The sequence below is a fragment of the Pseudorasbora parva genome, chromosome 21, assembly GCF_024679245.1.
Source record: "Pseudorasbora parva isolate DD20220531a chromosome 21, ASM2467924v1, whole genome shotgun sequence".
NCBI lineage: Eukaryota > Metazoa > Chordata > Actinopteri > Cypriniformes > Gobionidae > Pseudorasbora > Pseudorasbora parva.
In genome coordinates this window covers 4,811,961-4,832,854 of record NC_090192.1, presented here as the reverse complement: position 1 = coordinate 4,832,854, position 20,894 = coordinate 4,811,961, and the positions used below count along the sequence as shown (strand labels likewise).

At 37.2% G+C, this 20,894-nt stretch overlaps 2 protein-coding genes and 1 pseudogene across 4 annotated transcripts in view; all 3 read right to left on the bottom strand.

Moving 5' to 3' along the window:
• LOC137056510 (transmembrane protease serine 9-like) overlaps window positions 1-601 on the bottom strand; it is a 49,375-nt pseudogene extending 48,774 nt beyond the window's left edge.
• Window positions 602-1,932: 1,331 nt separating this feature from the next.
• On the bottom strand, window positions 1,933-15,329 carry LOC137055442 (sushi, nidogen and EGF-like domain-containing protein 1). Of its 3 annotated transcripts, XM_067429208.1 has the most exons (13): window positions 15,312-15,329; window positions 12,187-12,314; window positions 10,726-11,006; window positions 8,334-8,429; window positions 8,096-8,228; window positions 7,768-7,890; window positions 7,362-7,640; window positions 6,179-6,272; window positions 3,304-3,441; window positions 3,022-3,137; window positions 2,642-2,911; window positions 2,470-2,565; window positions 1,933-1,988 (listed from the first exon to the last, which is right to left on the bottom strand). In XM_067429208.1, the coding sequence occupies exons 5-13, from the start codon at window positions 8,174-8,176 to the stop codon at window positions 1,986-1,988; spliced, it is 1,200 nt and encodes a 399-aa protein (XP_067285309.1). In that variant the 5' UTR covers window positions 8,177-8,228; window positions 8,334-8,429; window positions 10,726-11,006; window positions 12,187-12,314; window positions 15,312-15,329; the 3' UTR covers window positions 1,933-1,985. The 3 variants fall into 3 exon arrangements, 1 of the variants encoding a protein (XP_067285309.1); XR_010900009.1 differs by lacking the exons at window positions 1,933-1,988; window positions 2,470-2,565; window positions 2,642-2,911; ... (2 more) ...; window positions 6,179-6,272; window positions 7,362-7,640 and having other exon boundaries at window positions 7,772-7,890; window positions 10,850-11,006; window positions 15,312-15,323; XR_010900010.1 differs by lacking the exons at window positions 1,933-1,988; window positions 2,470-2,565; window positions 2,642-2,911; ... (3 more) ...; window positions 7,362-7,640; window positions 7,768-7,890 and adding an exon at window positions 7,896-7,915 and having other exon boundaries at window positions 10,850-11,006; window positions 15,312-15,323.
• The window catches only part of LOC137055450 (testisin-like), a 17,967-nt gene continuing 12,210 nt past the window's right edge, over window positions 15,138-20,894 (bottom strand). The window contains exons 5-6 of the mRNA XM_067429218.1: window positions 17,031-17,305; window positions 15,138-15,466 (exon numbers count right to left, since the gene is read on the bottom strand). Coding sequence (XP_067285319.1) covers window positions 15,390-15,466; window positions 17,031-17,305 — 352 coding nt within the window. The 3' untranslated portion in view covers window positions 15,138-15,389. The remainder of the gene's footprint in view (window positions 15,467-17,030; window positions 17,306-20,894) is intronic.

Below are 20,894 nucleotides of genomic sequence, written 5' to 3'. Positions count from 1 at the left end.
ACCATTTCCTTCTGATGAATTGTCAACACGAAATGCCCATCGACCCATGACGTTGACATTGCTTGTGTATGGCAGGTTTGTGATGTCAGAAACAGGAATTGAAAAGAAATTAGTAGAGAGAAATTGTGTCATATCCGGAGTGTGAATAAAGAAAACAAAGAAAACAATCCATTAAATCCATAAGCATTTCACAATACTAAAGATCATAAACTATTAACGTATTTTCCACACTGCTTTACCTCTGCAGCTGAGGTGGGGGTGATATGATCATAATGCATGAGTGTAAATGACAGGTTTTTTCCAGACACCAAAACCACCTGGAAGGTCGACTCCTGGAAGAGAGAATTCATCATTAATGCAAGCATCATTCTGGATTTGCCATAAATTTCAGTTCTATGAAAATACTATGCAATAAAAGTGCATGCAAATTGATAGAAAAACGTACTGCTTCACTGTTTCCATAATGCTGCACTTTATCCCATGTAGCAATAAAAACCCACGAAGCAGAGAAGTTCAAGTTGGGGTAATATTGGTTTATATCTTTTGAGGCCCGATTCAAGAGATGACCATCTGTTACTTGTTGGTAAGAGATGGTTCCTTTCCTGATATTATTAATGTCTGTCCACAGTGGAGCAATGATGTCTCTATTCAAGTATGCAGGAAAATCATTGGGATAAGATATGTAAAGTGGCTCATCAAAGGTCAGGACGCCATTCTTATTTACCTGAAGGATCAAAATATGTTAGCTGGATTTTTAAGAAACAGCCTCTATGTTGAATACACATTAATGAATGTCATTAATGAATGCTTCTTACAAATATTTTGTCATATACATGGCCAAAGTACACAAATGGCCGTCGCAAGGGGATCGCAGGAGAACTTCCATCATCCGACTGTGGGGTTTTTTCATCCTCTGCATCTCCATATGGGTAAAATATTCCTAATATTTCCAACAGTATCATTATGAATGTTTAAAGTGTTGTGTAAAGTTATATTTAATGGCTATTTATAAAAAAAATGTGATATTCTTCATATTAAACAGTGGTGTTACCCTCCTCAGGCCCGCCATCAACGCGGAATGCCCAGCGTCCTGGCATATTGACATTGCTGGAGTTGGAGAGTTTACTTTCATCAGCCACAGGGATTGAAAAATAATTTGTTGAGTTTACTGTGTCATAGCCAGCCTGAGTAAACAACAAAAAACAATAATAATTATTATTATTAATCAGCCAGTAGACCACAATTTATTTAAGGTCTGAGCCTCAAAGATTTTTATTCTGTCCAACCTGAAAACTTTGATCAGTTGAAGAGATATTTCCGTAGTTCATTATGACAAATGAAAGAGTCCTGCACATTATTAGAATGACTTGGAAGGAGGATTCCTATGAAAAGTCAAATAAAACAAAGGATTTCAATGAGAAAACTAATTTTAACAAAATTATGCTAAATGTATGCAATACTTCTAAAACTATTTCAATCTCTGACTACATTTATATTAAACTTAAATTAGTTTAAGAAGGTTAAAGAAGATTTGTGTAACCATTCAATCAACACACCGTCAAGGAGTCGTTCAAGTAGGGCACTTTATCCCAAGTAACAATGAGGACTTTTTGTACTGAGATCCCAAACAGAGGGAAATACTGTTTGACATCATTTCTCGCCCTGTCCAGTATTCGGCCTTGAGTTATCCGGCGGTAGGAGATGCTTCTATTGACACTACAGTCAAACATTGCCCAGAGTGGAGCTATAATGTCTCTAGTAGAGTTGGCAGGGAAAGCCTCGGGTAGTCTTTCATAAAATGGTTTATCAAATGTCAAATATCCATTATTGTTGACCTATAGTAAAGATACGAAGATTTAACTAAAAGATTTAACAAAAGAATACATGATCAAATGTAATGTGTTTAACATCTTACATATATGTTCTGGTATTTGCGTCCAAAGTACAAGAAAGGATACTGCAAGTCCACAGCTGATGACATTGCATTACTTCGACAGAGAGAGACCGAAGAGCCAGTCGGATAAAACAAACCTGGAAAAAAACATGTTGTTGCATTTTCCTTAGTCTAACTGTTAACATTTAAGTATGTTTAAAAGAAGAAAGACAAAATGTATTACCAAGTTTTGCTGGCAAAGTGTCGACACGAAAAGCCCAACGGCCCATAACATTGACATTTGATGAGTGGGTCAGGTTAGCGACATTAGACACAGGAATTGTAAAATAACTGGTTGAATCAATAGTGTCATATCCAGCCTAAATAATGATTACAAATATGATTGTTGCAGGTTTATGTATAAGAAGAGCTGTAGCTAATTCTACAATAAAATCATCTCACATTAATTCACATCAATTATCCCTATAAATACATTTGAACTGTCTAGAACAATGCAAGTTATTAAATGTTTAAATAAATAATACTATATAATATATAACTATAAAATAATAAAAAGGGCTTTGAAAAGCTCTCACCAGTGCAATATGCTCAGTTTGTGGAATATTGCCATAATTAAATACAATAAATGACAAACCAGAAACTGAGATCAGCAGTACTTGAAAAGATGAATTCTAAAGAAAAAAAAACACCACAACATTAAATCATCATAGTCACAAGACAACTAAAAACAAATAATGAAACAAATACCTGTGCTGAAGTGTTATAATATCTCACATTATCCCAAGTACAAACAAGAACTGAGTCTGCAGTAAAATTTGTTTGAGGAAAATATTGACGTATATCAGCTGTAGCTCGCTGTAGTACTCGGGCACTACTGAATTCTTGGAAGTAAAAGTCACTGTTGTCAATATCTGTCCATAGTGGAGCAACTATGTCTACATGTGTGTAAGCAGGAAGAGGTCGAGGACTTTGAGGAAACAATGTCCATTCGAAAGAAAGAAATCCATTTGTGTAAACCTAAAAGGGTTTGAAATAACACATAATAAAAAAAATACTTTTAATGGATAGTATAAGTGATAAATTGCTTGAGAAAGTCAAAATAGAGTTGCATTAATGAGTGTCCTCACATAAATATTGCTGTATGTGAGCCCGAGGTAAGAAAATGGTGTTCGCAAATAGACCGGAAATGCTAATTCCGAATCCAGTTGAAATCTGTGCCCATTCCTAAATGGATAAAACAGTCCTGAAAGCAAAAGCATTTATTTTTCAGCACAGCATTTTCATTTATTTCTAACTCTCAACTGTTCACAAAATTACCCACTTAATTGTTCTACGTTTTGAATGATAAATAACTTTTAAACATGATATACAATAAATGCCATGTATTTTTGATTATTTAATTACTGTACCATTGTTTTGTGATGTAGTATCAGTTCGAAATACCCATCGACCCATGATGTCGACATTGCTTGTGTATGGCAGGTTTGTGGTGTCAGAGACAGGAATTGTAAATAAATCAGTTGAATCACTTGTGTCATATCCAGACTGTCAATGAAATAAGACAAAAGTTTAGATGCACGTACAGTGAGGAAAATAAGTATTTGAACACCCTGCTTTTTTGCAAGTGCTCCCACTTGGAAATCATGGAGGGATCTGAAATGTCATCGTAGCTGCATGTCCACTGTTAGAGACATAATCTTTTTTTAAAAATCCAGAAATCATAATATATGAATTTTAAACTATGTATTTGTATGATACAGCTGCAAATAAGTATTTGAACACCTGTCTATCAGCTAGAATTCTGACCCTCAAAGACCTGTTAGTCTGCTTTTAAAATGTCCACCTCCACTCCATTTATTATCTTAAATTAGATGCACCTGTTTGAGGTTGTTAGTTGCATAAAGACACCTGTCCACCCCATACAGTCAGTAAGAATCCAACTACTAACATGACCAAGACCAAAGAGCTGTCCAAAGACACTAGAGACAAAATTGTACACCTCCACAAGGCTGGAAAGGGCTACGGGGAAATTGTCAAGCAGCTTGGTGAAAAAAGGTCCACTGTTGGAGCAATCATTAGAAAATGGAAGAAGCTAAACATGACTGTAAATCTCCCTCAGACTGGGGCTTCATGCAAGATCTCACCTCGTGGGGTCTCAATGATCCTAAGAAAGGTGAGAAATCAGTCCAGAACTACACGGGAGGTGCTGGTCAATGACCTGAAAAGAGCTGGGACCACCGTTCCCAAGGTTACTGTTGGTAATACACTAAGACGTCATGGTTTGAAATCATGCATGGCACAGAAGGTTCCCCTTCTTAAACCAGCACATGGCCAGGCCCATCTTAAGTTTGCCAGTGACCATTTGGATGATCCAGAGGAGTCATGGGAGAAAGTCATGTGGTCAGATGAGACCAAAATATAACTTTTTGGTCATAATTCCACTAAACGTGTTTGGAGGAAGAAGAATGATGAGTACAATCCCAAGAACACCATCCCTACTGTGAAGCATGGGGGTGGTAGCATCATGCTTTGGGGTGTTTTTCTGCACATGGGACAGGGCGACTGCACTGTATTAAGGAGAGGATGACCAGGGCCATGTATTGCAAGATTTTGGGGAACAACCTCCTTCCCTCAGTTAGAGCATTGAAGATGGGTCAAGGCTGGGTCTTCCAACATGACAATGACCCGAAGCACACAGACAGGATAACCAAGGAGTGGCTCTGTAAGAAGCATATCAAGGTTCTGGCGTTGCCTAGCCAGTCTCCAGACCTAAACCCAATAGAGAATCTTTGGAGGGAGCTCAAACTCTGTGTTTCTCAGCGACAGGCCAAACCTGACTGATCTAGAGAAGATCTGTGTGGAAGAGTGGGCCGAAATCCCTCCTGCAGTGTGTGCAAACCTGGTGAAAACCTACAGGAAATGTTTGACCCCTGTAATTGCAAACAAAGGCTACTTTACAAAATATTAACATTGATTTTCTCAGGTGTTCAAATACTTATTTGCAGCCGTATCATACAACTTGACTTGCACCTATGATGACAATTTCAGACCCCTCCATGATTTCTAAGTGGGAGAACTTGCAAAATAGCAGGGTGTTCAAGTACTTATTTTCCTCAATGTGTCACAGTGATAAAAATAATTTATTTTGATTTCAGTGTCTTTTTCAAATTTCTTTACATAGTCTATTTTAGATTATTCTTAATCAAATGAAACACCAATGTATTGTTCAAACCTATCCCTGGGAAGAAGAACTCAAAAACTAACCAATAAAAGTGTAAAAAAATGGGTCACATGACCCACAGGGGTCCATTTTGTGTCCTGTTTCAGTCATGTGCACAGGTCACATGACTCCATATTTTCTCCAATGAAAATGGCATTTTTCACTAATTTCCTGTCCAGATAATCACCCACAAAAATATGAGTCACCTTCACTGGTTAGTAAAGAAGTATTTTCAAGAACTTTACATTATATATCATCAAATGTTTTAAAGTAAATAACAAAAAACTGTGTGTTGCCTCAAGGCAACATTGTACCATAATGGAATCGTGTAAGGCCATAGCAGACACACTATGTTGGATACAAATACAGCATATTTGTAAGGAAAAGAGTTAGAATTATCTAAATATATCTGCATTTTTGCACAATATTGTAATGCATGTATAAAAATAGTAATACACATACTATAACTGCATTTATTATGATCTGCACATTTTCTATAGCACTCAAAAAAGGTATAAAACACCACTGATGAGGATGAGGATGAGGTGTCGTGATGAGGAAGATCAGGCCATAGTGACAATCCGGTAGGGAGAGAGTGAGGGTGAGATCGAAGATGGAAATGAGGATGAAGATGGTTATGATATGATATAATAACTTGATGTAATAACTTGATGTGATGGCTTGATGTAATGGTTTGGTAATACATGTTCCACGATGGTACAATGTTGCCTGAGAGCAACACCTGAATTTGAAATGTTGCTTTTTATTAAATATGAAATTTGTAATACATTATAAACTGGATAAATGTGTTTGTTCAGGTCTCTGGTTAAAGAAATTGATTTTTTCAATACATTTATTCATTTTTTTCTACAAGAAAACGTAAAAAGTTTAAATTTGTCCGTTGTGGTACAATGTTGCCTTGAGGCAACAAACTTTTAAAAAATAAATAAAAATAAAAATAATGAATTTTTTTATTGCTATTGTTAAAGTGTCCTATTTTAAGCAGGAAAAACACCACAAATAATTTTTTTCTCATTTAAATCATATTGCGTACCATAGAGGGTTAACAGGCTGCATGGCAGGGGCAATACTACCATAATGCATGAGTGTGAATGACATGTTTTTGCCAGAGACCAAAACCACTTGAAAGGTCGACTCCTGTAAGATAAAGGGAAATAATACATAAAATACAGAGAACATGGGATATTGTTTCCTTAGGACATTTTTCGATCCTATGGTATTAATTTCCATTTTATGCTGATGATACACAAATTTATATCTCTACAAGGCCTGACGATTTCCATCCCCCCTCTAATCTTACTAAATGCTTGCAGGATGTAAACATCTGGATGACTAATAATTTTTTTAAGTTAAATACCAACAAAACTGAGGCCCTTCTTGTTGGTACTAAATCTGTTCTATCCAAAGCCCAATCCTTCAATCTGGCTATTGATAATTGTCTGGTTAACTTCTCCACCGAAGTGAAAAGCCTGGGGGTTATACTTGATGGTTTACTTTCTTTTGGCTCAAATATTAATAATATCTCACGCATTGCATTTTTTCATATACGTAACATTGCTAGACTCCGTTCTTCACTTTCCCAACACAACACCGAAGTACTTATTCATGCCTTGGTTACATCCCGGATTGATTATTGTAATTCTCTTTTATTTGGTAATTCTGAAAAACATCTTCACAGATTGCAGTTAATTCAGAATTCAGCAGCCAGGATTGTTACCCACTCACGTATCTCTGATCATATCACTCCTATTCTTTTTAAATTGCACCGGCTTCCTGTCTGTTACCGCGTACATTACAAAATTATACTCCTTACATATAAAGCTCTAAACAATTTGGCACCTTCTTCATCTGTATACTCCTGTTCGTTCTCTGAGATCATCTAGGGCAGAACTATTGTCTGTTCCAAATTTCAAGCTGAGCTCTTTTGGTGGTGAACTCTCTACCATTACTCATTCGACAGTCTGATTCAATTTCCCAATTTAAAGTTCAGATAAAAACACATCTGTTTAGATTAGCTTTTAATGATATGATTAATTGATTGATTGATTCATGTGTAAGTTGTGTTTTGTTTGCTTTATATTTTATTATCTTTTATATCTTGTCTGTACGGTGTCCTTGAGTGTCCTGAAAGGCGCCTTTAAATAAAAGGTATTATTATTATTATTATCACAAATTTATATGCTAAAGAAACTGCTGCTATTTCAGTCTAATCAAAAATAGACTTACTGTCCGTCTGTATCTATAATACGGCACTTTATCCCACGTTGCAATAAAAACCCATGAGGCAGAGAAGTTCAAGTCGGGGTAATACTGGTTTATGTCTCTAGAAGCCCGATTCAAGAGATGACCATCTGTTACTTGTCGGTAAGAGATGGTTCCTTTGCGTGTAATGTCAATGTCTGTCCACAGTGGAGCAATGATGTCTCTAGTTGAGTATGCAGGAAAATAATCTGGATACTCCTGTTGAAAAGGTCCTTCAAAAGTCAAGTATCCCTTGTTATTCACCTTTATGAGACCAAAACAATGAAATCTTAGTCATCTGGACTTTCCAGTAACAGTCTTAATGTGGAATATGTTGTTTTGATAAAACTGAGATAGTTTACAATTCCATGACTGATACAATGCTGCTTACGTATAATTGATTATAAAAAAGCCCAAAGTATACAAATGGCTGCTCCAGAGTTATCAATGGAGAACTTCCAAAATCCTCTGCAGGGTTCTTTGTATCCTCATCTCCATATAGGTAAAAAAATTCCTGCCATTAAAAAAAGAACATCATACTATTAAATTGTAAATGATTTAGTGGTTATAATGGTTTGTTTTAACAAAGCCCAACCGGAATCCCTAAATGAAAATTGTACAAAATGAATAAGGGATATTTTATGCATGGTATTCCAACAGCTTAAAGTGTCTGATATAATTTGATCAAAAAAAGTTGTCACACAGGGTCAAAGGATTACCCTCTTCAGGTCCACCATCAACACGGAAAGCCCAGCGTCCCGGGACATCGACATTGCTGGAGTTGGACAGCTTATTTTCATCAGTCACAGGGACTGAGGAATAATTCGTTGAGTTTACTGTGCCATAGCCAGCCTGAGAAGAAAAATATATCATTATCATCAAAAGTTTTGTGGCACAAAGTTCTCTAATATAATCTTAGTGCCAAAGTTCAGAGATATGGTTCTGATTCTTTCTAACCTGAAACCATTGATCTGTAGAGGAGATATTTCCATAGTTCATCATGACAAAAGACAGAGAGCCACCAGAGACCAAAACAACTTGAAAAGAGGAACTCTGTAAAAGAAAAAGAAAATTATCCTAATGGCTCATAATGCCATCTTTATGCTTCATTATTTCTTTAGTGCCTTAAATAAAGATATTTATCTCCCCACTCCCACCTTGTGCTTTGATAAACATACACACCTTTCCTATTTCTTTTATGCAAATTATTAAATTTCAGTGAAATTTGTGGGCAAAAATGGTTCACTGTTATTGGAAACTCAGAAGTGAAGACCATGAGAACTTGAATATCTTTCAAGCAGGCGTTACTCTTTATTGCAAACGCATGCCGTCGGTAGCTGCAGTCATCCAAGTCTAATTCTAAACAGTACACACTGTAATTTATCCACGTTTCAGATGGAGGCATTTACACAGTAGAGGAGGAAACGATTTAAACAAAAGAATGCAAATGTGGTATATGTAAAAAGACCTGCCATAGACTCCCCATCCTAATCTAATCAGCCTAATGATAACAGGGGCTCCGAGAGCCATTACAAACAAAAGGTGAGAATCTCAGGAATCTGGGTCATTTGCTTTACAATAAATTGCTAAATACAATGTATTCTTAAATTTGTAATCCCACACTGTCTATTATCAGTAGCGTAGTGATGCACTGCTCACGAAAAAGTAATTTTTCCAACCAGCTTTCTGTTGCGTGTGCCATCGTTGGTTGCAATGAAGTTAAATACACAGAAAACAAGAGGGGGATAATTAACTAGACACACCTGAACAGAACTAAATCAATCAGTAACTATAGAGATAAACAAGCAGAGGATTAAGGAAGACTAAATTATTTAACAAACTAGGTATTATAAAAGAAACTCAGGCCTCATCCACACAAAGCCAGAGCTTTCCCTATCCAATAAGTTTTTTCCCTTCGTCTGAAATGATGTAGTACACATGCCAGACAAGCATAGCGCTGTAATTCTGCCACATAAATGCATTAACAACGGAGTTGTGGCTAGAAGGGGTACAGCAATAGTCAAAAGTGAGGCAAAATCTCACCTAACCTAAACCTAACCCTTAAATAATGCAAATAAGGTAATTAAACGATGCCATATTAATGTGCGCATATACCCAGTGGCTGTAGCCGTATCCCTTTTACCATGCGGGATGTGGAGTGATCATCGCCGTTTCACAAAATATAGGGGAGCGCGGAGCACAACCTAACGCCGGGTTAGTTGTAACATGCATGGTTTAACACTTTCCACACATGCCAGGATGATGAAACTTTGTGTATTTACTAGTTGCCATTTCAACATTATTTAGAGTAAAAAATTGTGCCAAAATTAAAAAATCTTTGAAAGATAACACTGAACATTTATTTAACCATAGCAAAAGCTAATTCTTACTTAAGTTAATTGTTCATCTCTGTCTTTTGTTTATTTAAAATAAGACAAATCTGATATTATAGTAATCTTATATCTGTTATTTAACAGTTGAGATAGTTCTTTAATGCTGATCTAACAGCAGAAGACACAAGCCGCAGTTTAAATCCCAGTTGCACAGATGGGGTGTGTTGTAACTAACCACTGATCTATATAATCATTATATAGATCAGTGGCTACAACATATAGATCAGTGGTTGTAACGCTGTGTTACAATGAGCCCCTATTAGAACTACACAATTATATTCTATACTTTTATGACTTGTTTTGAGAAACCATGAGAAAAGGGTAATGAACACTGTGTAAATAATGACAGTGTTCAGAAATGTTTCATGATTATTATGATTTGAACTATGCACAAGGGTGTTGGTTTTAGATTTTTCCACTATTGAACCCGGTTTTAAAAACACCAGTTTCAGGCTCCTAAAATGGCGGATCCGTCTGAATGAAACGCTGATACAATACAACATTTTTACATATACAGCTAAATGTAAAACGTGGACGGGGCCTCAGACATGAACAGAACAGAAAAAGAGATAAAGAACATGAGCTTTAAACGTGAACAAACAAACTCAAAACGTGACCAACTTGAAAATGAGCAAAATCACTCTTGATTGCATAGATTCCTGTTGGAATGACTGGATTTCCCCTGTGAAATTTCGCCAAGCAATTGTAAACATGTGCCATTGGTGAAACTCAAAAACGAGAGCGAGAGAATCTAAATGCAGTGGAGTTTACTAAATAAAAAAAAACCCAAAAAGAACCAGGAATCAAAAAAAACAAAGCACAAGGAACCATGAAGAGAGTAGCAATACACAAGGTTAAACAAAATCGGGAATACGCAACAAAACGTGACCGCACATTTACCTTGATGCAAAACGATCAATGCAAATTCTTTTTCCTTAACATATAGGCTAGCTTACCGATTGTGAGTTGTTAAAGTATATGGTACTTTATCCCAAGTAGCAATAAGCAGCCATGCAGCAGTGAAGTTCAGATTGGGAAAATACTGGTTAATGTTGTTTGAGGCTGCTAGTAAGAGTCCACCTTTGGTGACCTGACGGTAGGAGATGTTTCCAGTGACAGTGTTGTCCATATTTGTCCAAAGTGGGGCAATGATGTCTCTGTTGACTTGTGACAGTAAATAATTGGGTGCCAGCTCTGAAAGAGGCCCGTCAAATGTCAAAATCCCGTTGTTATTAACCTGAAGCAGAGGTAAAACAATATTTTAAAAGAGATTTGGCAGTACAAAACAGAGACTTAAACTCTTAAAAAGCTAAAGTTTAAACTGTTTTACTTTACTTTCATTTTATATATAAGTATATAATGCAATTTGTTAATATAAATTAGTTATTGCAAATCAGTTTTTTTGCTTTGTCATTGTGTTATTGAGTGAATTGTGAATACCTTCTGAATTAGGGATGTGCCATATCATACCGCCCACGATAATACCGGTATACATTTTTACATGATAAAAAAGTGTCAAGTGTTACTTTCCCTAACGCGCACATCAACGCATTGACAAATTAATGCTTTTATTGATGTTTGGAGCTCAATATTTGACTGAAAGGGTAATAGTGACAGTTATTTTCGTCAGATACGTCTCGCTAGATCCAGAATTCTGCCTCCTTTGAATCAGACACAGAAATAAAGAATTTTATAAAGAAATACGTCAATTTGTGAATTAATGGATTATGGCATTTATTTGAATTAATTATAGAGATTATAGAGAGATTCCGCCTGCATCTGTACATCTCTTTTAACAATGAAGATTATTTAAAATGTGCTTTTATTACTTGAAAATAGCGATGTAACCCCGTGGCTGCTGAAAAATATAATGTAGTGATCGATTAGCTTAGCTATTTTATTACTAAAAGTCGTGGGGTGGTGTTGATAAATTGCTGTGCTCCTGAATCTGCAGCGTGATCTCCGCTCTCTGTGTGAGCTTCTGACTTTGGAACTACCTGCGCATTAAATGTTTTTATTGCACACCTTCCAGCCAATCAGAATCAACTATTTAGACAGATCGTGGCATAAATTACTTTAGTTATTGTTGAACTCAAATGTTATGTTATAGTTTTACTTAAGATTTCGAATGAAAGCGCTATAGTACCATGGCTACTTTGCTTTCATTTGACTCGTGCTGTGTGTGACTATAAAGCTGCTGCTGCCACCTTATGACAACAGATTTACACTTTTTATTTAATATTATCTCATCAATAGCAGTAGCTTATTTAAAAATACAAATACTTTTCTTTTTTATATCGTCATAAATATCGTTATCAGTAATATTCTATATTCTAGTAAAATCGTGATATAATTTTGAGGCTTTATCGCCTGAATGCACCTTATATACATACAATTTATGCTGACAAAGTGCTTACATAAGTCTGTCGATAAACATGTCCAAAATATACAAAGGGCTCTTCCAAGAATACTACTGGAGAGCTTCCATCATCTTCAGAGGGGTTCTCTATGTCTCCATTTCCAAATGGGTAGAAAAGGCCTGAAACTTAAAAAAAAAAAGAAAAAAAAAATTCATATTAATAATATTTATATATATATATATATATATATATATATATATATATATATATATATATATATATATATATACAGGTCCTTCTAAAAAAAATAGCATATTGTAATAAAGTTCATTATTTTCCATAATGTAATGATAAAAATTTAACTTTCATATATTTTAGATTCATTGCACACCAACTGAGATATTTCAGGTCTTTTATTGTTTTAATACTGATGATTTTGGCATACAGCTCATGAAAACCCCAAATTCCTATCTCAAAAAAATAGCATATCATGAAAAGGTTCTCTAAACGAGCTATTAACCTAATCATCTGAATCAACTAATTAACTCTAAACACCTGCAAAAGATTCCTGAGGCTTTTAAAAACTCCCAGCCTGGTTCATTACTCAAAACCGCAATCATGGGTAAGACTGCCGACCTGACTGCTGTCCAGAAGGCCATCATTGACACCCTCAAGCGAGAGGGTAAGACACAGAAATAAATTTCTGAACGAATAGGTTGTTCCCAGAGTGCTGTATCACGGCACCTCAGTGGGAAGTCTGTGGGAAGGAAAAAGTGTGGCAAAAAACGCTGCACAACGAGAAGAGGTGACCGGACCCTGAGGAAGATTGTGGAGAAGGACCGATTCCAGACCTTGGGGGACCTGCGGAAGCAGTGGACTGAGTCTGGAGTAGAAACATCCAGAGCCACCGTGCACAGGCGTGTGCAGGAAATGGGCTACAGGTGCCGCATTCCCCAGGTCAAGACACTTTTGGGCTACAGAGAAGCAGCACTGGACTGTTGCTCAGTGGTCCAAAGTACTTTTTTCAGATGAAAGCAAATTTTGCATGTAATTCAGAAATCAAGGTGCCAGAGTCTGGAGGAAGACTGGGGAGAAGGAAATGCCAAAATGCCTGAAGTCCAGTGTCAAGTACCCACAGTCAGTGATGGTCTGGGGTGCCATGTCAGCTGCTGGTGTTGGTCCACTGTGTTTTATCAAGGACAAGGTCAATGCAGCTAGCTATCAGGAGATTTTGGAGCACTTCATGCTTCCATCTGCTGAAAAGCTTTATGGAGATGAAGATTTTGTTTTTCAGCACGACCTGGCACCTGCTCACAGTGCCAAAACCACTGGTAAATGGTTTACTGACCATGGTATTACTGTGCTCAATTGGCCTGCCAACTCTCCTGACCTGAACCCCATAGAGAATCTGTGGGATATTGTGAAGAGAAAGTTGAGAGACGCAAGACCTAACACTCTGGATGAGCTTAAGGCCGCTATTGAAGCATCCTGGGCCTCCAGAACACCTCAGCAGTGCCACAGGCTGATCGCCTCCATGCCACGCCGCACTGAAGCAGTCATTTCTGCAAAAGGACTCCCTGATTGAGTGCATAACTGAACATAATTATTTGAAGGTTGACTGTTTTTGTATTAAAAACACTTTTCTTTTATTGGTCGGATGAAATATGCTAATTTTTTGAGATTTTGGGTTTTCATGAGCTGTATGCCAAAATCATCAGAATTAAAACAATAAAAGACCTGAAATATTTCAGATGGTGTGCAATGAATCTAAAATATATGAAAGTTTATTTTTTATCATTACATTATGGAAAATAATGAACTTTATCACAATATGCTAATCTTTTAAAAAGGACCTGTATATAAACTAGAGTCCCAAGTTGTTAGGTGTCACTTTGTCTCAGCCTCAGCATGTCCATGGACCTGATGCATATACACTCAATAAAGGCATGAACAGGCTGGAATTTCCATCTGTTAACTGCTTATTACACAATTTTGGATGATTTATTTCTTTAATCCATACAAGTTTTAACATTACAAATGTATATCTAAAATAAGCATTTTCCAAGTTAAATGAATGCTGTAAAACTATTACATTCTGTAATGTACAGAATCGTTTTTGTTCCTTTAACCTCCTTTAACGTTTTAGAAGAGATCAACATCATCACACACCATGCTCAGCTTTTTCTCCTAAACTCAAGACTGAGGTTTGATATTTGTCTTCTTTAAGAGATGTAAACATACCGAAAGTGATAGGGGCTTCATAAAGCGTTGAAAGTTTTACAAATCATTTGTTTCAAATGGTTCAGAGTGTGTATCAAACTGCCAAAGTCACATGATTTCAGTAAACAAGGCTTCGTAAGGTCATTACCGCATGGAAACTTTTCGAAATTTCAACGGTTAACCGCTGCTGGGTGAATGGTGCGGTTCTATGGGTTTTACCTGATCTCTGAACAGTTTTATACATTTGTACACGTTTTAATTAGACATTAGTATAATTAAAAGGAATAACAGTAGTTAATAGTCTTTTATTGGCCTGTTTAGCCAAGCAATCCATATGGAACAAACAAAACAAGCCCTGAAAATTGATGATTGATCATTACACATTTAATCGATTTATCAATCTAAATCGATGTATTGTTACACCCCTAATCACAACTAAATCTAAGTACATACGTGGCAAGAACAAGAACAAAGTTTGTTCTGTCCAGTACATTCCATACTTCACGAGAAAAGCAGCCCTGGGAGAGAGAACTTTTTTCTCTGTTCTTGTGGAGTATGTAACAGCCTTTAGTCTCCTGAGTTTAGGAAAAGCAACAACTGAGCAAAATTTTTTTCCTCTGGGTTTGACTGTTATTTAAAGCAGTGTTTCTTAAACCTGTCCTGGGTAGCCCCTACCACTGAACATTTTGGATGTCTCTCTCACCAGACAACCAATTCAAGTCTAGCAGTCTCTACTAATGAATCAGGTGTGTCTGATGAGGGAGATATACAAAATGTGCAATGGTGGCGGCTCCCCAGGACAGGATTGAGAAGTGCTGATTCAGGGTACAATATGTGATTATATTAATGTACAATATGGTCATGTTGGAAATGCTTTATAGCCATGCATGTTAAAGAAAACCCAATGGAAAGTATCAAAAATGTAAGATTTCAACAATGTTGTGGGAACTGTTGTAACTTACAAAACATGCTCCTTTGCCTGCCTCTCCTCCAGCACAGATCATTGATGGAGTGATTGATATGTCCCAAAATATCAAGTCTTAATATTTGCAGTCACACTCCTTATTCCCCAACACATTTACCTGCACTTCCTGCAGAGTTCCAGAATCAGTGCCTACTTTTCATATCAAGAAAACAGGATTTTAAGACATTCTGATAAACTTACAGTACAGATAAAAAACTTAAAAAAAAAAAAAACGATATAAAATAAATGTTAATTTAACTCTCTTGCCATTAAAAATATTTAAAAACTTTTGATTCCATGGATATAAGAAAAACTTACATGAAAATTAAAATTCAAAATTCATTCATGTCTTTATATATTTATCTTTTGCAGATGAAATGTGTGACTGCATTTTGTCAATTGCAAATACTCCAGCCTATGAAATTAGTCAAAACGGTCATATTAATGTGAAGGTCCGAGCTCAATTTACAACCACGGTGGGAAAAGCAATGGTTTTGATTATGAACAAATCAGAGATAAATCTTAAAGGGTTAGTTCACCCAAAAATGAAATTGATGTCATTAACTCCTCACCCTAATGTCGCTCCACACCTGTAAGACCTCCATTCATCCTTAGACACAGTTTAAGATATTTTATATTTAGTCTGAGAGCGTATGTAAGTGTATGCACACTATACTGTCCATGTCCAGAAAGGGAATAAAAACATCATCAAAGTAGTCCATATGAGACATCAGTGGGTTAATTAGAATCTCTTGAAGCATCGAAAATACATTTTGGTCCAAAAATAACAAAAACTATGACTTTATTCAGCATTGTCTTCTCTTCCGCGTTTGTTTTTAATCCTCAAATAAAGATTAGAACGGTTATGAATCAGCGTATTGATTCATGATTCGGTTCGCCAGTGTCACGTGATTTCAGCAGTTTGGCATGCGATCCGAATCATAAATTAATACGCTGATTCATAACCGTTCTAATCTTTATTTGAGGTTTGAAAACAAACCCGGAAGAGAAGACAATGCTGAATAAAGTCGTAGTTGTTGTTATTTTTGGACCAAAATGTATTTTCGATGCTTCAAGAGATTCTAATTAACCCACTGATGTCTCATATGGACTACTGTGATGATGTTTTTATTCCCTTTCTGGACATGGACAGTATAGTGTGCATACACTTTCATACGCTCTCGGACTAAATATAAAATATCTTAAACTGTGTTCTGAAGATGAATGGAGGTCTTACGGGTGTGGAACGACATTAGGGGGAGGAGTTAATCATCAATTTCATTTTTGGGTGAACTAACCCTTTAAGATTTATCTCTGATTTGTTCATAATTTTCCTAACCATTGCTTTTCCCACTGTGGTTGTAAATTGAGCTCTGACCTTCTCATTAACTGTGACTGTTTTGACTAATTTCATAGGCATTAAATGTTTCCCAGTTTATTTATGATGTGAATTAATTCCAATATAGAAATATTGAAAGTAATTCCAGATCATTTATATTTACTTAAGAATCATTAAGATGATTAAGGAAAGGAGCCAGACATTTTTTAATCAGCACAGGGAAAAATAACATGGTAAAGGAAGAGTTGATTGACTTTACGTAAGTTGTACTGTAATCTTTAAGCAAGCCTATGTTGTGTTCTGTTTTGACTGTATTTTTATCTGGTTGCATAATACAGATTAAATGTAGACCAATGTGTAAAAATTAATGAACAATACCTTCAAAGCCAGTACTTCCCCATCCAGTGGACCAGCAGGTGGTGCCAGTGTGAAAGACACTGTCATAAGCAGCCAGGCAGATTGGACTGATGTAGCTGGTAAAGTTCACTGGCTCACTCAATCTCAGCAGGGCAATATCATTGGTGAACTCTAAAGGATCATAGTCTGGATGTGTAATGATGGATTGGACTCCTTGACTCACCTCGTTTGGGTTAGAGACTGAAATGTTTTGGCTCTGCCTGCCTAGATAAACAGTCCAGTAACTGCCTGGGTGCCTGAATGTGAGAAGTAGAAGAAGAAAAGACACTGTGAAAATGTGTAAGCTCTGTTACAAATTCACTCTCTAACAAATGCATTATTTGACTGATGCATCTTTTTTATGTTCTTACTGTTGATGCAAAGTCCTTAACTTTACTTGTACTATAGTGGCTGAAAAAGATGGGTTCTTCTTACTCGTCAAAAAGTCAGTCAAAATCCGTAAACCAGTGGGAGTTTAATAATCAAACACAAAAAATACAAAAATGTACAAATCCTATTGTTTCCTGTATCCTATGACACTTGTCAAACCTTATCTTGTATTACCTTAAACGTTTAAACACAAGATTTATCCATAATTGACAAGATCGACGAGACGGTAAGAAAACTGTTTCTCCCTTCTTTCTTCCTAAACTCAATCTTCAGCGCACGCGAAGTGGGCGTAAACCATTAAAGAAACAGAACAAAATTATACATTATAAACATAGGAAATAATATTGAAATATATAAACCACAGGAAATATCAGAATTGCTTCTCAAAGAACGTTACATAATACTTTCAGTTATTAATGGCAAAAAATCTGCAATAATAATATAAACTTTATTGCAATGTTAAATTGGCTCTTACATACCAGCCCCTAATTGTCTTTGTGTTCAACAAAACAATTACCAATCTATTTACTAAAGAGCCAAGTAAATTAAAGATGCAAAAATATTCTTCACTAAATTGGAGTAAAAATGTTCCAATAAGACCTGAATTAACGCATCGGACTCATACCAGATACTACATACAGGATTATGTGTACGTGATTATAAATCTGCCTCTAAAAGTAAACAAAGCTTAGTAACAGGCCGTAAAAGAGTGCTCGTGTTGGTTTTCACTTGGGCTTGCCGCACAAGACCCTTGTTGTCTGTGAATGTTTGTAGCACACGTCCCATAACCCAAGAGTTTCGTGGTGCAGAATTGTCTGCAACCAATACAATGTCCCCAGGCTTGAGATTTTTCTTTAGGCTTTGCCACTTTTGTCTTTCTTGCAGGTCTGGTAAGTACTCTTTGATCCAGCGCTTCCAGAATAGGTCAGCCATATACTGAACTTGGCGCCACCTACGTCTGGAATACAGGTCTTTTTCGTCAAATACCCCAGGAGGCATGGACGGCTTTACTTTGAGCAGCAGCAAATGATTTGGAGTGAGGGCCTCTAAGTCATTTGGGTCATTGGAGACCTTAGTGATGGGACGACTATTGATTATTGCCTCCACCTCACATAAGAGCGTTTGAAGACTTTCTTCATCGAGAGACTGCTGTTTTACAGTGGAGTTCAGAATTTTTCTGACAGTCCGTATTTGTCGTTCCCAAACTCCTCCATGGTGGGATGCAGTTGGGGGATTGAAAATCCACTGTACACCTTTTGCAAGCAATGTGGTTTGAATCCTGTCATTATTCAAACTTTGTATGGCTGTTCGCAACTCCCTTTCTGCCCCAATGAAATTTGTTCCATTGTCAGACCTGATTGTTTGAACCTGACCCCTTCTAGAAATAAATCTTCTTAGTGCATGAATGCACGAGTCCGTATCCAAAGAGCTAGCAATCTCACCGTGAACAGCTCTTAAGGTCAGGCAAGTAAAGATTACCCCATATCTTTTAATCAATGTCCTTCCTCTTTTGATTTCAAATGGGCCAAAATAATCAATGCCCACATTTGTGAATGGGGGTTCATCTGGCAAAAGTCTGTCACGGGGAAGATCAGCCATGTATTGTGTGCTTGTAATGCCGTGCTGACGTTTACAAACTGTGCATTGAGACAGAATTTTTCTGATGGCTGTTTGCGATTTTGGAATCCAATATTTTTCTCGCAACTTTGACAACATGTGATTACGGCCGCTATGACCTACATCTACATGAATTGATCTTAAAATCAGATGTGCAACATGATGGTCCTTTGCTAAGATAGCAGGATGCTTCGACTCCTCAGGCATAGCTGATCTGCTTAGTCTGCCACCTACTCTTAGGATTTTATCTTGCAAAACTGGTGACAACCTGTAAAGTGGGCTACTGCGTTTCACATTTTTACCTTGCTGGAGGGTTTTTATTTCCCCGGGAAACATGATTGTTTGGCTGTAGCGAATGATCTCTTTCTCAGCTTTTTCAACATCACTTACAGTCAATGTAACACCTGACAGTGAAGCTTTGAAGGTTTCCATTTCCATTTCAAGATCAGAATTCACTCTTAGACTGTGGGACAGCTCTTTTCTTTTTTCTACCAGTGCCTTCAGAATGGTTTTTAATTTAAGGAACCATGCAATGGCTCTTCTTAACCTGTACCACTCTGAGTAGTGTGAAAAGAACTGAGAAGTATAGTCATAATTATCTGCACACACTGCATTGACAGAGACTTCCTTAACTTCCAGATCATTGCCAGTTATCTTAAGAGTGTGATTTGGCATTTTTGGCCATTCCGATTCTGGCTTAGTCAGAAAGGATGGACCTGTGAGCCATGAATTTGCTTTAAGGAAAGCATCTACAGTGAGTCCTCTTGAGGCAATGTCGGCTGGGTTGTCAGAAGATTTCACATACCTCCATTGCGACACCTTTGAGAGCTCCCTGATGGCAGTTACCCTGTTGGCCACAAAAGTACGGAACCGTGTGCTTTCATTGTTGAGATACTTCAGGACTGAAGTACTATCTGTCCAAAATACAGACTCCTGAAGAATCAAGTCCAATTCAGATATCAGCATATTGTCCATTCTAGAAGCCATTGTAGCTGCTGTGAGCTCAAGACGTGGCACAGTAACTGACTTTACTGGAGCAACCCTTGCTTTACCCATTACAAAGGCACAATGTTGATCACCTCTGCAGTTCTCCATGAGCAAGTAAGACACCGTGCCATAACCCAGTTCACTGGCGTCTGCAAAATGGTGCAGCTGTGCTGAGGTGATTTCTCCAAAGTCAAGTGGCTTCATGCATCTCTCAACCTGAAAGTCATTTAAGTTCTGAAGACTAGCCAACCACAGGTTCCACTGATGTCTGAGCGGTTCTGGAATACTGTCATCCCATTCATGTTTTGTTCTACAAAGCTCTTGCAGTATTTGTTTTGCAGGAAGAATGACTGGAGAAAGTATTCCAAGGGGATCATAAATTGAGCTGACCATGGACAAGATTCCTCTCCTTGTAAGAGGCTTTTCCTGTAGAGTTACTTTGAACTGCAAAGTGTCTGTCTCTACACACCACTGAACCCCTAGGGCTCTTTCCAATGGTAACTTTTCTTTCTCCAGATCCAAGTCTTTCACTGTCTTTGCTTTGCTGTCTTCACTTATGGATGCAAGAACAGTCCGACTGTTGGACATCCACTTGGTCAAGTTAAATCCTCCTGATGCACACACCTCCCTTAATTCATGCAATAGAGCAATACCCTGCTGTTCCGTAGCCACAGACGTCAAACAGTCGTCCACATAGAAATTTCTAAGGACTGTCTGAGTTACCTCTGATCTGTGATGTGCACTATTGTCTTTTGCACACCTTTGCAGAGCGTAGATTGCACAACTTGGGGAGGATGTAGCACCAAATAAGTGCACAGTCATTCTGTATTCCTCCATTTCCTGCGCAGTGTC

Coding starts and splice junctions, on each gene's coding strand:
- LOC137055442 (XM_067429208.1), bottom strand. CDS start 8,176: ATGAAAATAAGCTGTCCAACTCCAGCAATGTCGATGTCCCGGGACGCT. Junction 7,641..7,767: donor TTTTTTATAATCAATTATAC/GTAAGCAGCATT, acceptor GGTCTCATAAAG/GTGAATAACAAGGGATACTT. Junction 3,442..6,178: donor CCCTGCCATGCAGCCTGTTA/ACCCTCTATGGT, acceptor TATTTCATTGAC/AGTCTGGATATGACACAAGT.